The sequence below is a fragment of the Pristiophorus japonicus genome, chromosome 4 (assembly GCF_044704955.1).
Source record: "Pristiophorus japonicus isolate sPriJap1 chromosome 4, sPriJap1.hap1, whole genome shotgun sequence".
Classification (NCBI taxonomy): Eukaryota; Metazoa; Chordata; class Chondrichthyes; family Pristiophoridae; genus Pristiophorus; species Pristiophorus japonicus.
The window spans coordinates 152,160,592-152,182,872 of NC_091980.1; the positions used below are offsets into that span (position 1 = coordinate 152,160,592).

The 22,281-nt window shown below is 44.2% G+C and overlaps 1 protein-coding gene across 1 annotated transcript in view; it reads right to left on the reverse strand.

The window, feature by feature from the left end:
• Window positions 1–22,281, reverse strand: part of ino80 (INO80 complex ATPase subunit) — a 165,546-nt gene that overhangs the window by 123,176 nt on the left and 20,089 nt on the right. Inside the window, exons 2-4 of the mRNA XM_070877851.1 lie at window positions 8,964–9,150; window positions 3,268–3,443; window positions 1,914–1,984 (exon numbers count right to left, since the gene is read on the reverse strand). Coding sequence (XP_070733952.1) covers window positions 1,914–1,984; window positions 3,268–3,443; window positions 8,964–9,106 — 390 coding nt within the window. The 5' untranslated portion in view covers window positions 9,107–9,150. The remainder of the gene's footprint in view (window positions 1–1,913; window positions 1,985–3,267; window positions 3,444–8,963; window positions 9,151–22,281) is intronic.

The window sequence follows — 22,281 nt, forward strand, 5'->3', positions numbered from 1 at the left end:
TGGTAAAAACAGAGAGACAGACTATTATCTGAATGGTGACAGATTAAGAAAAGGAGAGGTGCAACGAGACCTGGGTGTCATGGTACATCAGTCATTGAAGGTTGGCATGCAGGTACAGCAGGCGGTTAAGAAAGCAAATGGCATGTTGGCCTTCATAGCGAGGGGATTTGAGTACAAGGGCAGGGAGGTGTTGCTACAATTGTACAGGGCCTTGGTGAGGCCACACCTGGAGTATTGTGTACAGTTTTGGTCTCCTAACCTGAGGAAGGACATTCTTGCTATTGAGGGAGTGCAGCGAAGGTTCACCAGACTGATTCCCGGGATGGCGGGACTGACCTATCAAGAAAGACTGGATCAACTGGGCTTGTATTCACTGGAGTTCAGAAGAATGAGAGGGGACCTCATAGAAACGTTTAAAATTCTGACGGGGTTAGACAGGTTAGATGCAGGAAGAATGTTCCCAATGTTGGGGAAGTCCAGAACCAGGGGACACAGTCTAAGGATAAGGGGGAAGCCATTTAGGACTGAGATGAGGAGGAATTTCTTCACCCAGAGAGTGGTGAACCTGTGGAATTCTCTACCACAGAAAGTTGTTGTGGCCAATTCACTAAATATATTCAAAAAGGAGTTAGATGAAGTCCTTACTACTAGGGGAATCAAGGGGTATGGTGAGAAAGCAGGAATGGGGTACTGAAGTTGCATGTTCAGCCATGAACTCATTGAATGGCGGTGCAGGCTAGAAGGGCCGAATGGCCTACTCCTGCACCTATTTTCTATGTTTCTATGTTTCTATAGGAGGGGAAAAAAATAAATTCAGCCACTGTTCCTGCCCCTGACTGGTATCCCTGCTGGGAGGTATGGGTGTCTGCACTTCGTTGACAGGATTTGGCTTGGGCTCAGTTACACTGCTCTGCAGTTAGTTAGTCTGCCAACACCCACTGTCTGAGCTCGCATGGAGATGGCCAGTTGGGCAGATGCCTCGAGGCTCCCACTGACTGGAATTGCATTTAGTAAGAGTCAACTTCAGAATAAGAGAGAAAACGCACAAAAAAAAATAAAAGGTGCCAAATTTACAGAATACCTCGGTCAATGAAGCCACAGCCTGAGGTTTTACAGCATAGTTACATCTCAGCTGCTATTCATGGCACTCAACAGTCAGATACCAAAAGAACGAAGAAAGAACTTAGATTTATACAAAATCTTTCACGTCCTCTGGATGTCCCAAAGCGTTTCACAGCCTAATGAAGTGCAGTTACTGTTTAAAGTGTGAAACCACAGCCAATTTACACACAGCAAGGTCCCACAAACAGGAATGAGATAAATCACCAGCTATTTTTAAATGGTTGAGGTTGGCTGGGACAACTCCCTTGCTCTTCTTCAAGTAGTGCCATGGGATCTTTTACATCCACTACAGAGGGCCGATTGTGGCCGCGATTTAACATCTCATCTGAAAGACAGTACCTCCGACAGTGTAGCACTCGCTTAGTATTGCACTGGGAATGTCGGCCTGGACTTTGGACTCACGTCTGTGAAGTGGCACTTGAACCCCCAACATTCTGACTCAGAGGCTAACACTGAACCACATTAGCCACTTGGGTAGTAATACTACAGAATACCGGCTGCAAGAGTTACATTTTAGCCAATGGTAGTGGCCTGGGACCATCAGTCAGGTAGAAATAATACTATTTAACCAATTTACTTTTGCACCATTGGAGCACACACACAGATTTCTCCCTCGGTTCTATTCACAAAATGAAGCAGCGACACATCAGTGACTGTGTGTGTGAGGGGCGATCAGCAACAAGAGAACAATCGGCATGTGCCCCACAATAACTCCTATAAGCTCCACACTATATTACAGCACACCTTCACAGGGAGATCACGGTTACTTTGCAAGACAGTTACGTCCTCACCTTCAGCCATTTCCTGCTTTTCTTCAGTTTGCTGAAATTGTATACGTTTCCCTTCTCAACTTTGAGTTCTGCTGAACATAAACATTGCAGAGAATTATTAGTCATCAGCACCCCACAACGCTCAGGCAAAGCAAATTAATTCATGAATAGAAGGTACGGAGCACTGTACTTAACACACCGCTGTTTTAACAGGAAACCTAGGGCACTGCTCCAGGTAAGCAGCTAACACAGATCTTCTGGTACCATCCTAAACCATGAGATTAAAAGCTGAAGGGATTTATATCCCCGGTCTGAAACCCCCTTTTTTAAACTGTGGTATCAAAATCCCTCCCTGATATTTGTTACTTGAATCTATAGGCCATCAGTTTTAGCCCTGTATTTTGTGCTGGCAGCAGCTACTGGATGTCATTGGCCATAGAGGGTGATTGGTGTGGGAGCAGGAGGCACTGTACACTGAAAGTTCCATCCTGAGAGTTTTATAAAGATCTGACCAGGCCCTTACCTGCTCCCGCGGTGGACGGCATGGTTCGGAGCCATAGGGGAGCCCCTTAATCAATCTTCCATCTGTGCTGAGTTAGCTGAGCTCACTAGGTGGAAGTGCTGTTTCTGCAGTTGAATTCTCCATTAAATGTTTCCACAGCATCCGCCTGCCTGGACAGTCCATTCCATACACTCATCATCCACTGTGTAAAGTAATTCAATCTAAACTCAATGTTCACCTTCCCTCTTCTGAGATCCCTGGTTCTAATTTTGTGGTAATCGCCAACATACTATCAGGGTCCAACTCAGCCATTCTTTTCAGGCAGAAGAAAAATATATCGCAAAATATATAGAAAACCCTGACCCAATTGGAACCTTTTCACTCGTAGCCCTTCCCCAATTCCAAACCTTCCAAACTCTCGGGTCAACTCCTATTTACCATACAGAACAACACTGCAAGGTCGAGATATTCCCCAGTTACTTTAGATGACAGGCACTGTACAACATTGTTCTTCATTTGTTCCTCCAGTGAGATTCAGCACAAATGATGTCCTGTACCAACTTAATCAGACAGTGGGGGCACCAAATACACGGGCAAACACACAACAGTTTTTACTTGCATTGCAATCAGCATTTAGATTTGTGTAGTGTCTGCTTACTCTAAAACTGAATGGCAAAGTTTACAAAATGTGCCTGTAAAGTTAAAAATCCCCAAATAGCTTTTCGCAAACACTGACCCCAATGAGAACAGAGTTTGAGCGCGGTGGTGGCATTGCCAGAACAAACAGATGCTATCCTGTTACAGAATTCTGCCTCGCCTTTAAAATGAGTTCAGACTAATGGGAGCGGCAGGGCGGCTCCTTCAGATTCTCACCTGGATGAAAGGCACCATTAAGCGAGGGTGGAGCAGTCAGTGTTCTGCTGTGCCCGACTTCCGCTTGTTCTCCCACATCCTCATCAACGGGCTCCTTCTTAATGCGGCTCAGAAGGTTCCCAGGACCCGCTTTAGACAGCAAGGGAGCCTCCTCAAGCCCATCATCGCTCTCATCACTACAGCAGTAAGTGGAGAATCAACAATTAGTGTGTTTGCAGTGAGGTAAACTTGGATTAAAACACAAGGATACTCGGTATTACAGTGGAGATATTGAAATGTGTGTAAAGCCACGTAACAGGGACAGCCTGCAGATGCTGCACAGGCACCAAGCTTGTGCCCTACACTCAGTCCATCACTGTGAACACCAGCAAACCATTGTCAATAAACCTTGCGTCTGAAAATCACTGGAGCACAACACCTGATGCCAGAGAATTGCTCGAAACATCTCTTCCCGCAGAGGTGGGAGGATTCAGGAAAAAGTAAATTTTAAAGCAGCAAGAGAAATGTCAAGGCTCCAGAGCAGAGCAGAGTTTGGGGTAACAATAAACAGAGTGGGTCAGGAAACATAGAAACGTAGAAATTAGGTGCAGGAGCAGGCCATTCGGCCCTTCGAGCCTGCACCGCCATTCAATAAGATCATGGCTGATCATTTAACCTCAGTACCCCATTCCTGCTTTCTCTCCATACCCCTTGATCCCTTTGGCCGTAAGGGCTATATCTAACTCCCTTTTGAATATATGTAACGAACTGGCCTCAACAACTTTCTGCGGTAGAGAATTCCACAGGTTAACCACTCTCTGAGTAAAGAAGTTTCTCCTCATCTCGGTCCTAAATGGCTTACCCTTTATTCTTAGACTGTGACCCCTGGTTCTGGGACTCCCCAGCAACGGGAACATTCTTCCTGCATCTAACCTGTCCAATCCCGTCAGAATTTTATATGTTTCTATGAGATCCCCTCTCATTCTTCTAAACTCCAGTGGATACAAGCCCAGTTGATCCAGTTTCTCCTCATATGTCAGTCCTGCCATCCCAGTAATAAATCTGGTGAACCTTCGCTGTACTCCCTCAATAGCAAGAACGTCCTTCCTCAGATTAGGAGACCAAAACTGAACACAATATTCCAGGTGAGGTCTCACCAAGGCTCTGTACAACCGCAGCAAGACCCCCCTACTCCTATACTCAAATCCCCGAGCTATGAAGGCCAACATGCCATTTGCCTTCTTCGCCTGCTGTACCTGCATGCCAAACTTCAATAACTGATGTACCATGACACCCAGGTCTCGTTGCACCTCCCCTTTTCCTAATCTGTCACCATTCAGATAATATTCTGTCTTCCTGTTTTTGCCACCAAAGTGGATAACCTCACATTTATCCACATTATACTGCATCTGCCATGCATTTGCCCACTCACCTAACCTGTCCAAGTCACTCTGCAGTCTCTTAGCATCCTCCTCACAGCTCACACCGCCACCCAGCTTAGTGTCATCTGCAAACTTGGAGATATTACATTCAATTCCTTCATCTCAATCATTGATGTATATTGTAGGAAGGGACAGAGAGAGCAACAAAGGTAATAGGGCGTCACTGACTAAGGTGACATCAGGGAAAAATAGAAAAATGTCAAATCCAAAGGCACTTTATCTGAATGCGCGAAGCATTCACAACAAAATAGATGAATTAATAGCGCAGATAGAAATGAATAGGTTTGATCCAATAGCCATTACGGAGACGTGGTTGCAAAGTGACCAGGGTTGGGAACTAAATATTGCAGGATACTTAACTTTTAGAAGAGATAGGCAAAATGGAAAAGGAGGAGGGGTAGCCCTGATAATAAAGGATGGGTTAAAGACAGTAGAGAGAAAGGATATTAGCTCGGAAAATCAAGAAGTAGAATCCGTTTGGGTGGAGCTAAGAAACAGCAAGGGGCAGAAAACATTGGTGGGAGTTGTTTATAGGCCCCCAAACAGTAGTCGTAATGTAGGGCAGAGTATAAATCAGGAAATTAGAGGTGCATGTAACAAGGGCAATACAGTAATCATGGGAGGGCTTTAATCTACATATTGACTGGGCAAACCAAATTTGCAGTAATAGTGTAGAGGACAAATTCATGGAATGTATACAAGAGTATAGGAGCAGGGAGGTCTTATTGCAATTGTACAGTGCCTTGGTGAGGCCTCACCTGGAATATTGTGTTCAGTTTTGGTCTCCTAATCTGAGGAAGGACATTCTTGCTATTGAGGGAGTGCAGCGAAGGTTCGCCAGACTGATTCCCGGGATGGCAGGACTGACATATGAGGAGAGACTGGATCGACTGGGCCTGTATTCATTAGAGTTTAGAAGGATGAGAGGGGATCTCATAGAAACATATAAAATTCTGAAGGGACTGGACAGGTTAGATGCAGGAAGAATGTTCCCAATGTTGGGGAAGTCCAGAACCAGAGGACACAGTCTAAGGATAAGGGGTAAGCCATTTAGGACTGAGATGAGGAGAAACTTCTTCACTCAGAGAGTGGTTAACATGTGGAATTCCCGACCGCAGAGAGTTGTTGAGGCCAGTTCGTTAGATATATTCAAGAGGGAGTTAGATTATGGCCCTTATGGCTATAGGGATCAAGGGGTATGGAGAAAAAGCAGGAAAGGGGTACTGAGGTGAATGATCAGCCATGATCTTATTGAATGGTGGTGCAGGCTCGAAGGGCCGAATGGCTACTCCTGCACCTGTTTTCTATGTCTACGTTAAGATGGTTTTCTAGATCAATATGTTGAGGAATCAACTAGGGAACAGGCTATTTTAGATCTAGTATTGTGCAATAAGAAAGGGTTAATTAATAACCTTGCAGTAAATGGGCCTTCAGGGAAGAGTGACCATAATATGATTGAGTTTGAAAGTGATTTAGTTAAATCCGAAATTAGGGTCTTAAATATAAACAAAGCAAACTACGTAGGTAGGAGGGGCAAGTTGGCTAAGGTAGATTGAGAAACTACATTAAAAGGTATGACGGTAGACAAACAATGGCTAGCATTTAAAGAATTGATACATAATTTACAACGAACATACATTCCTTTAATGCACAAAAACCCCACAGGAAAAGTGATCCAACCATGGCTAACAAGAGAAGTTAAAGATAGTATTAGATCAAAGGAAGAGGCTTATAATGTTGCCAAAAGGAGCAGTAAGCCTGAGGATTGGGAGGATTTTAGAATTCAGCAAAGGAGGACCAAGAAATTGATAAAGAAAGGGAAAATATAATGAGAATAAACTCACGAGACATAAAAACAAACTGTAAAAACTTCTATAGGTATGTAAAAAGGAAAAGATTAGCGAAAGTAAATGTGGGTCCCTTACAGGCTGAGACAGGAGAAATTATAATGAGGAATAAGGAAATGGCAGAGAAATTAAACAAATACTTTGCATCTGTCTTCATGGAATAAGACACAAAAAATATCCTGTAAATAGTGGGAGAACCAAGGGTCTAGCAAAAATGAGGAACTGAAAGAAATTCGTATTAGTAAAAAACTAGTACTGGAGAAATTAATGGGACTGAAAACCGATAATCTCCTGGACCTGATGGCCTAAATCCTAGGGTTTTGAAAGAGGTGGCTATAGAAATAGTGGATGCATTGGTTGTCATTTTCCAAAATTCCATAGGTTCTAGAATGGTTCCTGCAGATTGGAAGGTAGTAAATGTAACCCTGCTATTTAAGAAAGGAGGGAGAGAGAAAATGGGGAACTACAGACCAGTTAGCCTTACATCAGTTGTAGGAAAAATGCTAGAATCTATTATTAGCAGGGCACTTAGAAAATATTAGGATGGGGGAGAGTCAATATGGAGTTATGAAAGGGAAATCATGTTTGACAAATCTGTTAAAAGTTTTTTGAGGTTGTAACTAGAAGAATAGATAAGGGGGAAACCAGTGGATGTGGTGTATTTGGATTTTCAGAAGGCATACGATAAGGTGCCACACAAGAAGTTATTAAACAAAATTAGGGCTCATGGGATGGATTGAGGATTGGTTAATGGACAGAAAACAGAGAGTAGGAATAAACGGGTCATTTTCAGGTTGGCAGGCTATAACTAGCGGGGTGCTGCAAGGATCGGTGCTTGGGTCACACCTATTCGCAATCTATATCAATAATTTGGATGAGGGATGAGGTAATATATCCAAGTTTGCTGATGATGCAAAGCTAGGTGGGAATGTAAGTTGTGAGGAGGATGCAAAGAGGTTTCAAGGGGATATGGACAGTGTAAGTGAGTGGGCAACAACATGGCAAATGGAATATAATGTGGAGAAATGTGAAGTTATCCACTTTGGTAGGAAAAATAGAAAAGTAGAGTATTTTTAAATGGAGAGAGATTGGGAAATGTTGGTGTTCAGAGGGACCTGGGAGGTACCTTGTACACCAATCGCTGAAAGTTAACATGCAGGGACAGCAAGCAATTAAGAAAGCAAATGGTATGTTGGCCTTTATTACGAGAGGATTTGCATACATGAGTAAAGACGTCTTATTGCAATTATATAGGGCCCTGGTGAGACTGCACCTGGAGTATTGTGCACAGTTTTGGTCTCCTTACCGAAGGAAGGATATACTTGCCATTGAGGGAGTGCAGCGAAGGTTCACCAGACTGATTCCTGGGATGGGGGATTGTTCTATGAGGAGAGATTGAGTAGACTAGGCCTATGTTCTCGAGAGTTTAGAAGAATGACAGGTGATCTCATTGAAACATACAAAATTCTTATACGGCTAGACAGTGTGGATGCAGGGAGGATGTTTCCTCTGGCTGGGGAGTATAGAATTAGGGGTCACAGTCTCAGAATAAAGGGTCAGCCATTTATGACTGAGATGTGGAGAAACTTCTGCACTCAGAGGGTGGTGAATCTTTGGAATTCTCTACCCCAGAGAGCTGTGGAGACTCAGTCTTGGAGATATTCAATATTTGGATATTAAGGGGATCAAGGGATGAGGACAGTGCAGGAAAGTGGAGTTGAGGTAGAAGATCAGCCATGATCTTATTGAATGGTGGAGCTGGCTCGAGGGGCCGAGTGGCCTACTTCTACTCCAAATTCTTATGCTTCTAAACTCCCATTGATAGAGTAACAGTGGGCGACAGACCTGTTAGGCAGGCTGCAGCTCTGGCCAATTGTAACTCCCACAATTTTCCTACGTTACAACAGTGACTACGCTTCAAAAGTATTTCATTGGCTGCAAAGCACTTTGGAATATCTGGTGGTCATGAAAGGCACTATATAAATGCAAGTCTGCGTTTTTCTTTTAATACAGCTAACTTAGTTCACCTTGAACCCATACTTTAAGTGTGCATTGGAGGGAGAAAGATGGTATCCAAAGGTGCCATAAACACAATGCACCAAAGATTCAAATCAGACACACTACAAGGGATTTCCTTACCCTTCATCACTCCAGTGTGTACACTTGAAATGCTGCACAAAGGGTAGCATAAAGGATCCCTGTGCACAGGCATATGTTTCAAAATAACATTTCTGAAAGTAAAATAAAGGCAGGGCAGCTCTCTACAGGTCAACACTCACATACAGTCACCTGTAAAACAGCGGTTCCCTCTTGCGTTCTATTTTATTAACTATTATCCATTGTTTTTTTTATATATATAATTCCCATCAGCAACCTACAAACCAAACTAACATCACAGCAGCCCGAGCTTAGCAATCGGTGTGCTTACCTGGAAATCGGTCTGTTGAAGACACTCGCAGCCTGACGCAGGAAAGGGTCAAGTCGTAGTGCACGCTCCAGGTACTGCAGATGGAGAGGCTTTGCCAGCTCTGCACCGCTCCCATTCTCGCTCTGAAGTAAGTCTGCTGCCATAGAAAGCTCCTCTCGTGCAGGAGAAACTGGGCCTTTTGGAGATCCTGCAGAGATCAGGAAACATGATTAGCAACCATCGCTAAGTACAAAACATTTTTACAACCTAACCTCACTGTGAGCCCAACTCCTCAGCACCAATTATTCAGATGCAGGGCGTTCAAACTGGAGCATTAATATGTGCAGACCTCTGAAAACTCTCCTCTAAATCATGTACCCAGGCAGCCTAGCAATACCCTCCACCTCACACCCGCTAGCATTTCAGTAAAGTATATGGTGGGTGGGTGAAATCTTTATACCACGTCAACCTAAACTGTGAGCAATACCTAGCAGTACAATTATAGCTTCTGTCAGAACATAACATAACATAAGAAATTGGAGCAGGAGTACCATTTAGCCCCTCGAGCCTGCTCCGCCATGCAATAAGATTCATGGCTGATTTGATCCTTGCCTCAACTCCACTTCCCTGCCCGTTCCCCATAATCCTTGACTATCATTCAAAAATCTGTCTATCTACACCTTAAATATATTCGATGACCCAGTCTCCACAGCTCTCTGGGGCAGAGAATTCCAAAGATTCACAACTCAGAAGAAATTCCTCCTCATTTCTGTTTTAAATGGGCGACCCCTTATTCTGAAACTAGGCCCCCTAGTTCTAGATTCCCCAACAAGGGGAAACATCCTCTCTGCATCTACCCTGTCAAGCCCCCTCAGAATATGTTTCGATAAGATTGTCTCTCAGTCTTCTAAACTCCAATGAGTATAGTCCCAACCTACTCAACCTTTCTTCATATGACAATCCCTTCATCTCAGGAATCAACCGAGTGAACCTTCTCTGCACTGCCTCCAATGCAAGTACAGGTTGAACCTCCCTTATCCAGCACCACCCCTCGTCTGGCATGATTCCGGCGGCCGGAGGCATATGGGCAGAACGCGGCTGACCTCCACCCCGACTTTGGGCCCGCGCCGCCACCCGGCCTACATCGACACCTGTTGGGGCTGCGTCGACACCCACTGGGGCCGTGCCGACACTTCCTTCACGGCCTACTGACACTTCGGGCCCGCCCGGGACGTCGACCTCCTCCCTGACCTCTGGCCGCCTACCCCCCCCCCCCCCCCCCCCCCCCGTTGACCTCCCCTCATCTGGTAAAATCACTTATTTGGCACAATTCCGGTCCCCAGAGTGCCGGATAAGGGAGGTGCATAGGAAAAAGGGAGGTGCAACGAGACCTGTGTGTCATGGTACATCAGTCATTAAAGCTTGGCATGCAGGTACAGCAGGCGGTTAAGAAAGCAAATGGCATGTTGGCCTTCATAGCGAGGGGATTTGAGTACAGGGGCAGGGAGGTGTTGCTGCAGTTGTACAGGGCCTTGGTGAGGCCACACCTGGAGTATTGTGTACAGTTTTGGTCTCCTAACTTGAGGAAGGACATTCTTGCTATTGAGGGAGTGCAGCGAAGGTTCACTAGACTGATTCCCGGGATGGCGGGACTGACATATCAAGAAAGACTGGATCAACTGGGCTTGTATTCACTGGAGTTCAGAAGAATGAGAGGGGATCTCATAGAAACATTTAAAATTCTGACGGGTTTAGACAGGTTAGATGCAGGAAGAATGTTCCCAATGTTGGGGAAGTCCAAAACCAGGGGTCACAGTCTAAGGGGTAAGCCATTTAGGACCGAGATGAGGAGAAACTTCTTCACCCAGAGAGTGGTGAACCTGTGGAATTCTCTACCACAGAAAGTTGTTGAGGCCAATTCACTAAATATATTCAAAAAGGAGTTAGATGTAGTCCTTACTACTAGGGGGATCAAGGGGTATGGCGAGAAAGCAGGAATGGGGTACTGAAGTTGCATGTTCAGCCATGAACTCATTGAATGGCGGTGCAGGCTGGAAGGGCCGAATGGCCTACTCCTGCACCTATTTTCTATGTTTCTATCCTGTATATTCTTCCTTAAATACGGAGACCAAAACTGTACGCAGTACTCCAGGTGTGACCTCACTAATACCCTGTAAAGTTGTAGAAGGACTTCTCTGCTTTTATACTCTATCCCCCTTAAAATAAAGGCCAACATTCCATTTTCCTTCCTGATTACTTGTTGTACCTGCATACTAACTTTTTGTGTTTCATGCACAGGGACCCCCAGGTCCCTCTGTACTGCAGCATTTTGTAATTGCTCCCCACTTAAATAATAATTTGCTTTTCTATTTTTCCTACCAAGGTGGATAATCTCACATTTTCCCACATTATAGTCCATCTGCCATATGTTTGCCCACTCACTGAGCCTATCCATAGATTATTTGTGTCCTCCTCACAACTTGCTTTCCCACCTATCTTTGTATCATCAGCAAATTTGGTTATATTACACTTGGTCCCTTCATCCAAGTCATTAATATATAGATTGTAAATAGTTGAGGCCCCAGCACTGATCCCTGTGGCATCCCACTATTTACAGTTTGCCAACCTGAAAATGATCCATTTATCCTGTCCTTCCAACCTTGGGTTCTGTGTGGACTGACACGACTGGGCTGAAGTACTGGTGTTTGCAGGTCTGTCACTGGTGTGGCAGCAATATGAGGTGGTGAATTATGAACATCACACAAGTTTGAGTGATTTCTTTCTGCCGCATATTGTAGCTGTATACTAAACAAGCCAGGTGACAATGCTAATTATTACAAGGTCCTGCAATCCAGGACTATTAAAAGTATTAAACATCACGAAATTGAAGCACTTTGCCACCAGCAATGCAACACAAACACTTGCCACACATACTGTAGAAATTACAAGTGGGATCAGGGTGTTTCGATGACAAACTGCAAGACAACACTTGACTCTTCGGTTGAATTTAATTGCATTTATCACCTCAGCCTCCTCTATGTAACACATACAATCTCTGAGTCTATACCACCATGATGCACTAGGAGATTAACTTTACTATTTTAAGGCAACATTTCTCCAGTATTTTCAACTAAAAATTATTTAGTGCATTTATTATCATGCTTGAACAAATCTCCTAGTGTCAAATTCTTAATTCATCATTAAGTTTCTCCAACATCCACCCTGGATATATTTATTGCCCTGGATACTATTTTGCCTTGGCTCAGTCGGTAGGTCCGAGTCAGGAGGTTGCAGGTCAAAGACCCACTCCAGAGATTGAAACACACAATCTAGGCTGACACTCAGTGCAGTACTGATGGAGTGCCGCACGGTAGGAGGTGCCGTTTTTCAAATAAGGCGATAAACTGAGGCCCCGTCTGCCCTCTCAGGTGGGACCTGGGTGGCCTTATACACGAATCACTGAAAGTTAACATGCAGGTACAGCAAGCAATTAAGAAAGCAAATGATATATTGGCCTTTATTACAAGAGGATTTGAGCATAAGAGTAAAGATGTATTCCTGCAATTATATAGGACCCTGGTGAGACCACACCTGGAGTATTGTGTAGTTTTGGTCTCCCTACCTAAGGAAGGATATATTGCCATAGAGTGAGTGCAACGAAGGTTCACCAGACTGATTCCTGGGATGGGGAGAGATTGAATAGACTAGGCCTATATTCTCTAGAGTTTAGAAGAATGAGAGGTGATCTCATTGAAACAAAACATTCTTGCAGGAATTGACAGGGTAGATGCAGGGAGGATGTTTCCCCGGGTTGGGGAGTCTAGAACCAGGGGTCACAATCTCAGAATAAGGGGTCGGCCATTTAGGATTGAGATGAGGAGAAACTTCTGCACTCAGAGGGTGGTGAATCTTTGGAATTCTCTACAGGGGGCTGTAGAAGCTCAGTATTTGAGCATGTTCAAAACAGAGCTGGATAGATTTTTGAATATTAAGGGGATCAAGGGATTTGGGGACAGTGCAGGAAAGTGGAGTTGAGGTAGAAGATCAGCCATGATCTCACTGAATGGCGGAGCAGGCTAGAGGGCCCAAATGGCCTACTCCCGCTCCTATTTCTTCTGTATCCCATTGCACTATTCATCTGGCCAATATTTATCCTTCAACCATCACTTAAAAATATAATCTGTTCATTTATGTCATTGCTACTAGTGGGATCTTGCTGTGTGCAAATTGGCTGCCACATTTCCTACATTCCAATGGTGACTACAGTTCAAAAGTACTTCATTGGCTGTGAAGCACTTTTGGGCTTCCTCAGGACGTGAAAGGCACTGTATAAAAGTTTGTTCTTTTTTTTTGTTGACTTAACTTCCAGTAGTTTATCTTAGTATTATATAGCTCAAAATGCTCTCCAGAGTCAATCCAAGATTGGTGGGGGTTGACAATGACTGTATTGCTGGCTGTTTTTACAGCTTGAGTGAGAAACGACACTGGACATTGTTACTGGACGTGTAATGTATGCACTTGAGTATGCTCACAGGTTTGTAAACCTGTTGCATTGTGAGTGGCTTAGCAAGTCATGTGATGTTCACAAGACTCAATAAAACCCCAGCCAGTTGGGTCTAGGTCATCCACGACGAGGCAGGTGGTTGTGAGCCTGGTGGATGAACTGGTAATGTGTAGTGTGAGTGTTAAACCTTTGTTAATAAACCAACTAGTTCTTAATAGCAATGTGTTGCTATGAATTCTTAAGCAAATAAGCCATGAACCATATTGTAGTACTCAATGTGATTATAGTGCTCATTGCGGTCACTGTTTCAAATACTATTATTGTGTCCATCACTAATATTGCACCTGAAACTAGTACTGCTGCCAAGGCTAGTACACCAGATACTATATTGTCCCCAACTTGTGCCACACTCAATGCTAGTACTGTCCGATACTCACATTACACCTGATGCGGTTACCATCCCCAGTACTGCTAATGCCTTTGATTCCATTTCTGACCCCGATATGTATACTGCACCCCATGCCACTACTGTCCCTGATACTCGGACTTTGACTGATGTCAGTGCTCTAATATTCGTACTAACTCTTATGCTAGTAATGCGCCTCATGCCAACATTAATCCTTCCAATGTTTGAAATGCCTCCCCTGCTAGTACTGTTCCCACTGTTGACATGGCATCACATACCATTATTTCACTGGGTCCCATTACTGTGCCTGATGCTATTCTACCTGGAACCAGACCAGTTGTTAATACTGGTATTGTGCCCAATGTATAATTGTTAAACCCCAATACTCGTTGCGCTTGGGACCAGTACAGCCCCAACAGAATACTAGGATGACATACAATACTTGCTACTATAGGGCTATATGATACAAGAACACTTGATATGTGTACAGTGCCCGTATATTACATACAATCAATGTACCAGATGCTGTTGCACCTGCTGGGCTCAAGGGCCGACCTCATTTGGGTCTATCTTGTGATTTCACCTTCTGCATGTAATGAACAGAGTGCCAGAGTATGGCACTGTTTGAAAGAGTGTTCCACAGACAGATAGTGTGTGTAAAGTTTCACTGCTGTGTGCAGTTTTTGGGCTTTTGATAAACCACATTTGATTGAGATTCACCGTCACAAATTCTTGTGGTGCTGCTGTCATAATCCAGCAGCCAGTCTGTCAGCCTGATGTCGATGGGATGGACTCTGGGGAGTAGATCACACTAGTCAACCCCACTGGTCTGTGTGGCTTTGAACTGTACAGAGCCCAGATTTCAACACCCTACAAATGAATCAGTGAAAGAACCCACCAGTAACCCCCATAGGCTGCAGTATGTCACACTCACTGTCAAAAAGGGCCTTGCACGAGCACGAATCATATTCTGCACACTAAAGGCCGATACTAGGTCATGTCCTTCATCGTCTAGTTAGGACAAGCCATTCATCACTCACAACCTGCCACTTGCACTGCCTCCATAACTGTAGCAACTAGGCAACCATTCTAGGATGCCACACTGCACCAACCACCTGCCCTACTGGCAAAGTGGCACCATTCAGCATGAAACCTTCATGGTGGGTTAGTCACCACCCCGTTTGGAACCCTGCACTCAATTCACAACTCTTGAGGATTGGTTATGAGAGCACGAGCCAAATAGAGACTTTACAGTCAATTGTATTTCATGCGTGTCGGTATCTACAATGTTGTGTGTCAGGTTAAAAAATGATGTGTCAGGTTAAAAAATGAGTAGCTTTATAATGCATTTCTGAGTGTGTGAAAAGCCTGCCCCATCTAAGACTTTCATATCATGAATTTAACAGGAGAGCAAATATGTTCCCAGGTCCACGTCAATTTAAGTTTATAACCAGTCCCAGGGGCGTGCAGGATCCCACCTAAACACGCTAAGATTTTCTCTCCTATTTCTACCGGCACCTCAGACAATGGCGTGGACAGGGAATCTCAAGCATGAATTGTTTTCACCAAAGAATGCTATTTCAAGCATCTTATTTTAATAGGAAAAAGATGGTGAGGGAGAATTTGATTCAGAGTTTAAAAATGAATTGATACACGAGAACAGAACAAATGTAGCATTAGAATGAGAGCACAGAACAAGGAAGCTGAGCCGGGAGAGCTGAAAACAACAGGTTGTCAGAGGGTTGCTCCAAGTACCCAATCAGGAGAGATCTAAACTGAATGAACAGCTTCTTACATTTAATGTAAAAAATGTCCCAAAGCTATTCACAGAAGGTCAATGCTGAGCATGGAAAGGAGAGTTTAGAAGTGATGACCCAAGGTTTGGCCCAAGAGATGGAATTTGAAGAAGTTTTTAAAAAGGTGCAGAGAGAAGCAGAGGTGGTTTAGGGAAACATAGAAAATAGGTGCAGGAGCAGGCCATTCAGCCCTTCGAGCCTGCACCGCCATTCAATATGATCATGGCTGATCATGCAACTTCAGTATCCCATTCCTGCTTTCTCTCCGTACAACTTGATCCCTTTAGCCGTAAGGGCCACATCTAACTCCATTTTGAATATATCCAACGAACTCGCCTCAACAACTTTCTGTGGTAGAGAATTCCACAAGTTCACAATTCTCTGGGTGAAAAAGTTACTCCTCATCTCGGTCCTAAATGGTTTACCCCTTTTCCTTAGTCTGTGACCCCTGGTTCTGGACCTCAACATCGGGAACATTCTTCCTGCATCTAACCTGTCCAGTCCCGTCAGAATTTTATATATTTCTATGAGATCCCCTCTCATTCTTCAAAATTCCAGTGAATATAAGCCTAGTCGATACAATCTTTCTTCATGTGTCAGTCCTGCCATCCCGAGAATCAGTCTGGTGAACCTTCGCTGCACTCCCTCAATAGCAAGAATGTCCTTCCTCAGATTAGGAGACCAAAACTGCAAACAATACACAAGGTGTGGCCTCACCAAGGCCCGATACAACTGCAGCAAGACCACCCTGCTCCTATACTCAAATCCTCTCGTTATGAAGGCCAACATGCCATTTGCTTTCTTAACTGCCTCCTGTACCTGCATGCCTACTTTAAATGACTGATGTACCATGACACCCAGGTCTCGTTGCACCTTCCCTTTTACTAATCTATCACCATTCAGATAATAATCTGCCTTCATGTTTTTGCCACCAAAGTGGATAACCTCACACTTATCCACATTATACTGCATCTGCCATACATTTGCCCACTCACCTAACCTATCCAAGTCACCCTGCAGCCTCTTAGCATCCTCCTCACAGCTCAGTGTCATCTGCAAACTTGGAGATATTACATTCAATTCCTTCATCTAAATCATTAATATATATTGTAAATAGCTGGGGTCCCAGCACTGAACCTTATGGCACCCCACTAGTCACTGCCTGCCATTCTGAAAAGGACCCGTTTATTCCCACTCTTTGCTTCCTGTCTGCCAACCAGTTCTCCATCCACGTCAGTACATTACCCCCAATACCAGGTGCTTTAATTTTGTACACTAATCTCTTGTGTGGGACCTTGTCAAAAGCTTTTTGAAAGTCCAAATACACCATATCCACTGGTTCTCCCTTGTCCACTCTACTCGTTACATCCTCAAAATTTCTAGAAGATTTGTCAAGCATGATTTCCCTTTCATAAATTCATGCTGACTAGGACCAATCATGTCACTGCTTTCCAAATGCACTGCTATTACATCTTTAATAATTAATTCCAGCATTTTCCCCACTACCCATGTAATTCCCTGTTTTCTCTCTCTCTCCTTTTTTAAAAAGTGGGGTTACATTGGCTACCCTCCAATCCATAGGAACTGATCCAGAGTCCATGGAATGTTGGAAAATGACCACCAATGCATCTACTATTTCTAGGGCCACTTCCTTAAGTACTCTGGGATGCAGACCATCAGGCCCTGGGGATTTATCGGCCTTCAATCCCATCAATTTCCCTAACACCATTTCCTGACTAATAAGGATTTCCCTCAGTTCCTCTTTCTCGCTAGACCCTCAGTCCCCTAGTATTTTCGGGAGGTTATTTGTGTCTTCCTTCGTGAAGACAGAACCAACGTATTGGTCAATTGGTCTGCCATTTCCTTGTTCCCCATTATGAATTCACTAATGTTTTTCTCTTCACGTATCTGTAGACACTTTTGCAGTCAGTTTTTATGTTCCCTGCAAGCTTACTCTCATACTCTATTTCCCCCCTCCTAATTAAACCCTTTGTCCTCCTCTGCTGAATTCTAAATTTCTCTCAGTCCTCAGGTTTGCTGCTTTTCCTGGCCAATTTATATGCCTCTTCCTTGGATTTAACACAATCCCTAATTTCCCTGGTTAGCCATGGTTGTGCCATCTTCCCCATTTTATTTTTACACCAGACAGGAATGTACAATTGTTGTAGGTCATCCATGTGATCTTTAAATATCTGCCCTTGCCTATCCACCGTCAACCCTTTTAAGTATCATTCGCCAGTCTATCCTAGTCAATTCATGTCTCATACTGTCAAAGTTTACTTTCTTTAAGTTCAGGACCATATTATGGTCACTCTTCCCCAAGGGCCTCGTACAACAAGATTCCTAATTAATCCTCTCTCATTACACAACACCCAGTCTAGGATGGCCTGCTCTCTATAAGCACCACATCGGAGAAGAACATCCCAGAACACTTCAGGTGAATCTATTATTCCAAAATGCAAGGTACAATAGTGCAATGGTTCTGGTGCTGGACTAGCAATCTAGAAGATGCAAGTTCCAATCGTACCAGAATTTAATAAATCTAGCCATTTGTGGGCTGGCACAGCAAAGTGACCAGGAAAGCTGCTGAACTGTGGTAAAAGCCCAGCTTTGGAGAGAGGACCCTGCCTGTCTGGCCTACAGGTGCATCTAGTCCCCACTATGAGCAAGATGCCCAACTGCACAAAAACAAACTATTTCTCGTCAGGAAGACTCTCGACAACTGGGGTGGGCAATAAACACCCATTGCCAGCATTGCCTACATCCGAGGAACACAAAGAAACAGTCAATGTTATATAGGCAAACAACAGCCATTCTGCACACGGTAAATTGTACTTCAGCAATGACCAGTTATCTTTTTTGGTGCTGGTTGTGAAAGGAATACTGGGAGAAGTCTCGACTCTTCTTCAGGCAATGCTACGAGATCTTCAGCATATTCGCCTGACTGGGTCGACAGGGCTTTGGTTTATATTCTCTTCCAATAGAATGTTCTTTTTTTTTAAAGCTGCACTTCCTCCATCATAATGCACGAAGTGAGAGTTTGGATTATGTGTTTTAAGTCCTGAAGTGGGACTTGAACCTTGTACCTACAACCTTCGGACTCTCAGTGCCACCAACGGAGTGAGATTGCGGAGGATTATGATGCATTCGTTTTCAGGTTATTTCTGATATTTCCACTTGAACTCAAAAAATGGTCAGCACTACTTTTATCTGGCAAGTTATGTATTTCTATATTCATCCAGCTGCATAGTGTACCTACTTTACACACACTGGCCTTTCCACTGGTAAAAAGGGAACTTTGTACTCATGTGGTTTACAGTTAAACCATTGACCTCTCTGCCCCTGGGCAGGACAGCTGGGTAAAAAGAGGTGGGCATCCTCCAAGGTTCCTGTTACTAATCACTAACCAGTAACCAGTGCTGTAAAGTGCTTATGCGAGGACGCCAAGCGTGAGAGCTCCTAATTATTGCGGTTTAAAATCACATACGAAGAATGGGTGAAGAGCTGCCAGGACACGTGGGACCAACCATTTCCCATTAAACAGGATGGGACAAAAGTCAGGGGAAATAAACTGGTCACAATCAGTTTGCAGGACACTAAGGGAATTCTTAGCGGAGATATAGCAGAAACACAGAGCTGGCTAAAGGGGACCTCCGATGCGATGCATTACCATAAAGTGAGTCAGGCAGTTAGATGCAATGTTGAAATACTTGAGATCTGATGACATTGAACTGGAAGTGGCAGGCTGGACTTTAGTAATCGGTTGTAATGAACTAATGTGGATTCCCTAAATCGATTATAATCCGAAGTCCAGTGGCCTTCGTGCACTCCTCAGACAACCAATTCCTGATTTTCCTTACACTCTCCTGCACAGAATCACGTGTCGAGCTCAAGCCCCAGGCTATCACCAAAGATACGCTGCATTGACCTCTCAACCTCAACACTGCGCAGCACTACTCTCTGCCCCTAAACTCAGCATTGTACACAAGGGCAGCATTCGACAGGCCTGTAGCCACAGGCCGTATTCAACGCCACTTTAAACTGTTTACAGAGACACTGTCCATTTGTTGTAGGTATTGTGTAACTGACATCCACCCATTTACAGCAAACAATGTGTCGAGCCCAAAGTAGATCACGAGAATACTTCCACTGCCACGGGGCAATTTCCCACAACGTCCCAGTCCATCATCTACTTGCAACACCACAAGGTAGGCTTACGTAAATCACTCATGCCGTGAACACCATCATCTGTTACCATTAACAGATCTTTTAAAACTTGGTACTTTTTTTTTTTAAAAACATAAATTGCCAGATAGTACGGATTACAGTAATGCTGCAGTCTGGGGTTTTTGCCACCTGTTCCGAGCATAGTGCTAAAGGTGCTGCAGCAGGATGTGGAGTGGACATACTGGGACCTCCAGGCTTATCCCGAGCACTGCTGTCACTGGCTGTGACACACACTGAAAGGAAACAAAACCCAATCAGCAGTTTGAGGTTTATGGGGCACTCAAATATCATCAATTGCCCAGACTGTAGCACTGTTTGTAACCACCTCTACTTCACCCCATTATAAGCCACAGCAAAGCCAGTTATTGACCAGGAGAACTGGAGAGCAAACGTGTGGCTCAGACCTCCAGGATGGCCAAGGCCTTTAGCAACAGGCCTGCCTGACCCATCAGCTGGTGCAGAATGTGCAACGTAAGATTATCAAAAATCATGGGAAGAAAACAAAACATCATAGGCAGTCCCTCGAAATTGAGGAAGACTTGTTTCCACTCTAAAAGTGAGTTCTCAGGTGACAACATTGCATGACTGATTATAGATATCCATCACAAGCTGCAACCTTCATTTAGTTTCATTCAACTTAAACAACTTGCATTTAGATGAAACAGAGAAAAATACTGCAAATCAGAAGTAAAACACAGAAAATGCTGGAACACAGCAAGTCAGGCAGTATCTGTGGAGCAAGGAAAAAGATGGACGTTTCAGATCTTATGACCCTGCCTCAGAGCCAGAAGATGTTTTTGTCTCGAACAGGTGGTGGAGAGATACAGCTGGGTGTCTGAGTTCATGTCTGCAGATGATGAGCCCATTCAGTTGGGGTCTCCAGCCCCCAGCTAAAGGCAGAGCCAGGCAACCAGCTCTCAGGCTCCTGAATGTGTGCCTGCGATACAGACAGGCAGTGGCGAAAATCAAAGCCCAAGATCACAAACCGCCTCTTTTCCCTTCATCATTCTGGCTGCCAACAGGTGCTGTGCAACTGTTCATACACTGGAGCACCTGCTTCAGAAAGCAGCGGCAGTGCTGGCCAGCACGACTGGCAACATGTCAGTTCGGGCAGATTTTGGTGCAATTGGCCATTTGGTGAGCTCAGTATTGTGTCACCAGGTAAGGCACTGAGCACAGGTCAGGCACCTTCTCAAAAAGAGCGAACACTGGCATGCGATGTATCCCAGACTGCTGGCATGCACCACATGGATAAAGCCTAGAAGAGATGGAAAGGGGAGTGTGGGGATCATTCGTCCACTGGCTTGAGCAGATGGTGTAGCGACACACTTGAGTGGCAGACTAGATCATTTTAATAGTGGTGCAATCTTCTAAACAGGGAACTATTCACCAACACTTCAAACATCCCCCCCTCAATTTGCCAACACTTCCTTATTTAAAGAGCCCCTTCCATTCACTAACACTTCCACGTTTTTACATTGCCCTCAATTTAAAACAACACATTTGTGGTCCGAATATAGGAAGGTCCCAGGTTTGATCCTCTGTTTGTGCCAACTAATTTTAATTGGGGAAAACGTTTGGGGTGATACAAATGGCCTCAGCACCTGTGGGCCAGGAAAGGGGGCGAGGGAGGAGAAGTCAGCCATTGCGCTTGTCTCCCGATACTATCTCGGCTTGTTCCTGGACAAGGTACCAGTGGGCTGACAGTTTACAGGAACCAACTTAGCAATGGAGAATAATGGCAAAATATTTCACTAACACACAGGATTACAATCACACAGGGCAATATCATTTGTGCACCATAGAATTTCAGGCAGTAATAGCAGGGGATTTCAACTACCTTAATATTAACTGGGATAAAATTTGTGTAAAAGGTATAGAGGGAGCATTCAGGGCAATTTCTTTAGCCATTATGTAGCAAGTCCAACAAGAGAGGGTGGTTCTGGACTTAGTTTTAGGAAATGAAGCTGGGCCGATGGAAGGGGCATCAGTGGGAGAGCATTTTGGTGCTAGTGATCATAATTGAGTTAGATTTAGGGTAGTTATGGAAAAGGACATGGATAGAGCCGAAATAAAAGTTCTCAATTGGAGAAAAGCCAATTTTAATAAGCTGAGATGTGATTTAGCCAAAGTGGACTGGAAACAGCTACTTGAAAGTGTCAGAGCAGTGGGAGGCATTCAAGGAGGAAATAGTGAGGGTTAGGAGAAAGTATGTCCCCTTAAAGAAAACGGGTGGGACTAACAAATCTCGAGCCCCTGGATATCAAGGGGCATACAGGGATAGGATAAAGAAAAAAAGGGAGATTTATGACAGATACCGAGGGCTCAATACTGCAGAAACCTGAGAGGGGTATAGAAAGTGCAGAGGTGAAATTAAAATGGAAATTTGTAAAGCAAAGGGAGGAC